The sequence below is a fragment of the Camelina sativa genome, chromosome 9 (assembly GCF_000633955.1).
Source record: "Camelina sativa cultivar DH55 chromosome 9, Cs, whole genome shotgun sequence".
NCBI lineage: Eukaryota > Viridiplantae > Streptophyta > Magnoliopsida > Brassicales > Brassicaceae > Camelina > Camelina sativa.
In genome coordinates, this window is record NC_025693.1 from 15,388,579 (window position 1) to 15,393,053 (window position 4,475).

General features: G+C 37.4%; 2 protein-coding genes across 2 annotated transcripts; both read right to left on the reverse strand.

The window, feature by feature from the left end:
- LOC104711056 (actin-depolymerizing factor 2-like) lies at positions 313 to 1,767 on the reverse strand. Its single transcript, XM_010427725.2, has 3 exons — positions 1,599 to 1,767; positions 843 to 1,102; positions 313 to 750 (listed from the first exon to the last, which is right to left on the reverse strand). Exons 1-3 carry the CDS (start codon positions 1,599 to 1,601, stop codon positions 600 to 602), a joined length of 414 nt encoding a protein of 137 aa, XP_010426027.1. The 5' UTR covers positions 1,602 to 1,767; the 3' UTR covers positions 313 to 599.
- LOC104711057 (actin-depolymerizing factor 1) lies at positions 2,062 to 3,668 on the reverse strand. Its single transcript, XM_010427726.2, has 3 exons — positions 3,508 to 3,668; positions 2,566 to 2,831; positions 2,062 to 2,466 (listed from the first exon to the last, which is right to left on the reverse strand). Exons 1-3 carry the CDS (start codon positions 3,508 to 3,510, stop codon positions 2,316 to 2,318), a joined length of 420 nt encoding a protein of 139 aa, XP_010426028.1. The 5' UTR covers positions 3,511 to 3,668; the 3' UTR covers positions 2,062 to 2,315.

Below are 4,475 nucleotides of genomic sequence, written 5' to 3' on the forward strand. Positions count from 1 at the left end.
AGTTAAAGGTAAGCGAGGATTTTATAGTTGTAGTTGTTTATGAGAGAAATATAGGATTAGAGCTAATTTGATTTGTACAATGGACTTTGTTAATAATTGAAACTGAAAAGTTCCCTAATTACTTCACCGCCATAAATCCAATTTCTCCATCTCCATTTGTAACTGAAGCCTAGCCTGCTTCTTCTTCACATCTAAGCTTGACGTGCTTTGACTCTGTTTACATCGTAATTCGCAAGACCCAAAAGACTGATCACTAACACCAAGAAACCAAAGAACATAGCCACCTTCTGGTTAAAGGAGATGCTTGATATAGGGAGTCATAACATATACGGATGTATAAGATAAAATCAGAGGGATGATGAGACAAGGCTTGAAGCCACTATCTGATTCCCAAGTATTGTACAAATGTAAACTAATTGAAAACCATCACAAGGGCAACACATCTTCATAGTTGTCATAGATTAAACACATCAAAGACAGACAACAATACCAAATAGAATGAAGTTAAAAAAGTTTTTCATAACAGTCAGAGGAAACATATCTCACTCCAGAAACAAACTTATTCAAGAACCCTTGTATGGGTTTCCTTTTTATACTTCTTAGTTGGTGCGGCTTTTGAAAACATCAAGACCCATTTCGGTTGGATCAGTAGCTTGAAGCTCCACTTGAATCCCATCAAGTTCTCTCTTGAACCTATCCTTAGAGCTCGCATAAATCATCTTGTCTCTCACTTTAGCAGTGTCCGGAGACCTTTTTGCACACAAAACACATTGATGATGATCCAACAACACAAACAAATCAAAGGAACATAAATTGATTTTTAGCGAATAAAATTTTATTACCAAGCGATGAAGAAAATCTTGCTCTTCTGGCAGTTCTCAGCAGTGACAAAGTCGAAATCGTAAATGCAGTAGCGGCATTCATCTTCTGGAAGACTAGCAGCAAAGTCATCATACGTCTGTTCAGGCTCACCGAGCTTCTCTACAATCACTTGCCTGTCCTCAATCTTGTAGACTATGGTACGGAATGTTCGTTTCGCCTTCAGTTCCATAAATTTTAGCTTGCAATCATCATGCACTGCCATTCCTGACGCCGCGTTCGCCTGTTTATCATTTCAAATACACAGAACAAACAAAACAAATCTCTTCAAGAACACATTTATAAACCAAAGAGATCATCCATTTTAGAGAACTAGCTCAACAGTGTTAGATACTTCATCATCTGCTAAGTAGCTTCCAAATTCAGGAGACAAGAAAGCACCACAAAGATCGAACAATTAACTAAACACTGATCAACGACAACAAGTTCCTCCTGATTACAGATCAACTAGCGAAGAAGAATCACAACAAAAAATTACGAGTTCTTCATTTGATTTCTAGTCCTCCTAGGTATATGAATCCGATCACACACCAGAGCAACATACAAAAACACCAAAGATCGAACCAACACATAATTTTTTGTATTCTCTAGATCTAACGAGCGAGGAGCGTAATCAAAAATAGAGGAAACCAAAACGGAATTTGAAACTCGAATCGACAAGCAAAGCAAGGCTTCAAAGCGAAGAACTTGAGAGAGAAGACGAGAGAAACTGAGCTCACCATGGCTGAATCAAACCGATTTCAAAGAGAAGTTCCTCCTGGGTGAAGTGAAGAAGACGGAAGAAGAAGATATTTTCTCCGGTCGGCAAAGATCTATGGATATGTCTTTTTCTTTTCTTTACTGTTTCTTCTCTTTTTTTTTTTTTTCTTGTAGCAGCGTTATTTGTAAGCTATCCTTAAGATTTATTTATATAGGAAAAACATAACATATGGTCCATTTGCTTATGTGTTTCTTTTACATATGGTTATTATTAATATGGATAAGAAAAATACAGTAATGTAAATTATTGATCTCAGATTATGACATAATTAAAAATGATGATCCTACATATATTCGAAAATGTCATCTATTCATAAATTCGTGGATAAGTTTGTTTTCAATTCTATATACTGTGTGTAATCATATGAGTTGTGTACCTGTAGACCAAAAAAGATATATGTAGTTCAATCCGGGCCTAGACAGTTGTTTCATACATTTTCTTTTATAAATGATAACCAAAAGGGTTCATCTTCAATAGAAGATTTGGGTCCTTACACACACACCATTTCGAACCAAAGACAACATCGAACACAAGACATGGAAGTTGTTTAGGTTCATACCTTCTTCACAGTTAAATGTATAAAATAAAAGGGGGTAACATCACTCGGAAAAAACAGAATAAGAGAATATAAATCTTTCAAGGGGATAATAATAATAAACTTTGGGGTTTACTCTTTTTAGTTGGCACGGCTTCTGAAAACATCGAGATCCATCTCGGTTGGGTCAGCTGCCTGAAGCTCTATTTGAATTCCATCTAGTTCCCTCTTGAACCTGTCCTTAGAGCTCGCGTAGATCATCTTGCTTCTGACCTTAGCTATGTCAGGGCACCTTTGGCAAAACAAAACAGAATTATGCATTTACATATATATATATATGATGAAATATTTGGAAGATAATGAGAAAACGAGAGACAGAATCAGTAGCTACCAGGCGATGAAGAAGATCTTGCTCTTCTGGCAGTTCTCAGCAGTGACAAAGTCGAAATCGTAAATGGCGTAACGGCATTCATCAGCTGGAAGGCTGGCTGCAAAGTCATCATAGGTTTGGATAGGCTCACCGACTTTCTCAACAACCACTTGCTTCTGCTTCTCCTCGATCTTGTAAACAATGAAACGGTGTGTCCTTTTCGCCTTCAGTTCCATAAATCTCAGCTTGCAATCTTCATGCACAGCCATTCCAGATGCCGCATTCGCCTGTTAATGTTATATACCAAAAGAACACCTAATATGAACACCTTTTTCACACTACATACACTCAAAGACTTCTCACAAAACACAATTCAAAAAGTCCATAAAATCAATGACTCATTCCCAAGAACTAGCATTTAAGATCATCATAGCTTTACTCTCAAACCTCTATTATAAAACATGATAAAGACTGATGAATCCACAGTAGAAACAACATCCAACAGCTCAAGACGAAGTGATAAAAAGATAAGCAAGCAGAACAAGACTAGAGATATCAAATGTGGAGTGAGACTGATCAAGGAGAATGCATGGATCAAACAACGTAATAACACCAAAATTGATAGATATGAACAAGTTTCAACAAGAATAAGCCCTAAAATCAAACTGATTTCAAATTCTAGCGATCGGAAATCGAAAAAAAACCACAGTAAACTTCAACAGAGAAGCTATCTCTCACGCAGTTATGATCCTAGATCAATCCACAAAACGATCACAAATCTCAGAGATCTAAATCAAAAACTAAAATTCCATATACCAGATCTTAACGAAACAGCAAAAATGAGCTAGAATCGTCGTAACCAGATGATTTTGTATACGAGACCCAAACCCAAATCAACAGGCGCACGGACTACAGATCGAGGAATTAAAAGTATCATTATAAATAAGTAGAAATTGAGCTCACCATGGCTGGAAACACACTGCTATCAGAGCAAATTAACGAGAAGGAGAAGAAGATATTTCTTCAGGCGGCTTGAATCGACAGAGAGAATACAGTCACTTTTTTTTTCTTTTCTTGTCAATTTCTTTTTTCTTTTCTCGTCTTTTCTTCCTCAATTTATTTGGAAGTCCAACCACATACTATTTGGTATGTATGTCATTAATATTGTTGAATTTTATTAGTTTTCTAATGCAATATTGTAAGGGATTAGATTTATCTTTTGAACTCACTCTTTTTGGTAGCTTTTTCTTTTTTCACAACTGTTTTTATTTATGTTATAAGGCCAAAATTAACCAGCCAAAGTTACAGACAAGGCCAAAGCCCTACAAGCAGACTAAAAAATAAAAAGCCTAATAAGCCAAAAAAACAAACATTAAAAGCCCAAGCCCAGATTGTAAACCCTTCCATGAAAATTGAAGTGTATCGTGAATCACCAGACACGCGGCACAAGAGGAACATGGAAGATGACACTTGCTAAGTCGAAGAGGCTGGAGTCTCCGGTCGTCGGCAGCAGGAAGAGTCGCCGGAAAACTTTCAAATCCGGTCGAAATCGTCGACAAACAACAAGGGACTCTCGATCTACACCCACAGGAAAAGGCGAGTTCTAATTGCTGAGAATATGACTCCACCTATAGCTAAATTCTTAATCTTCTTCTTCAATAATAAAACTTCAATCTTCAAGAAAGTAGATCTACACCCTAAACTATTAAACCCAAGGATCTGCAACTCAAGAATTGCAGAGAGTATTCATCCCAAAAAGAAACACAACAACAAAAAAACAAAAGAACTTAAAACAGAATTAACCACCGTTCGCCGACCATAACGTTGCCGAGGAGACCAACGCATGCGGGAAGCAGAACCGGACATGACATCGCCGAGGAGGCCAACGCATGTCGGAGTCAAAGCCGGACATGAAATCGCCGAGGAGGCCA

Bases quoted from the DNA above. Each gene is read 5' to 3' on its own strand.
- LOC104711056 (XM_010427725.2), bottom strand. The intron at 751-842 runs GTAATAAAATTT...GTGTGCAAAAAG, and splicing joins AAGATTTTCTTCATCGCTTG to GTCTCCGGACACTGCTAAAG.
- LOC104711057 (XM_010427726.2), bottom strand. The intron at 2,467-2,565 runs GTAGCTACTGAT...GTTTTGCCAAAG, and splicing joins AAGATCTTCTTCATCGCCTG to GTGCCCTGACATAGCTAAGG.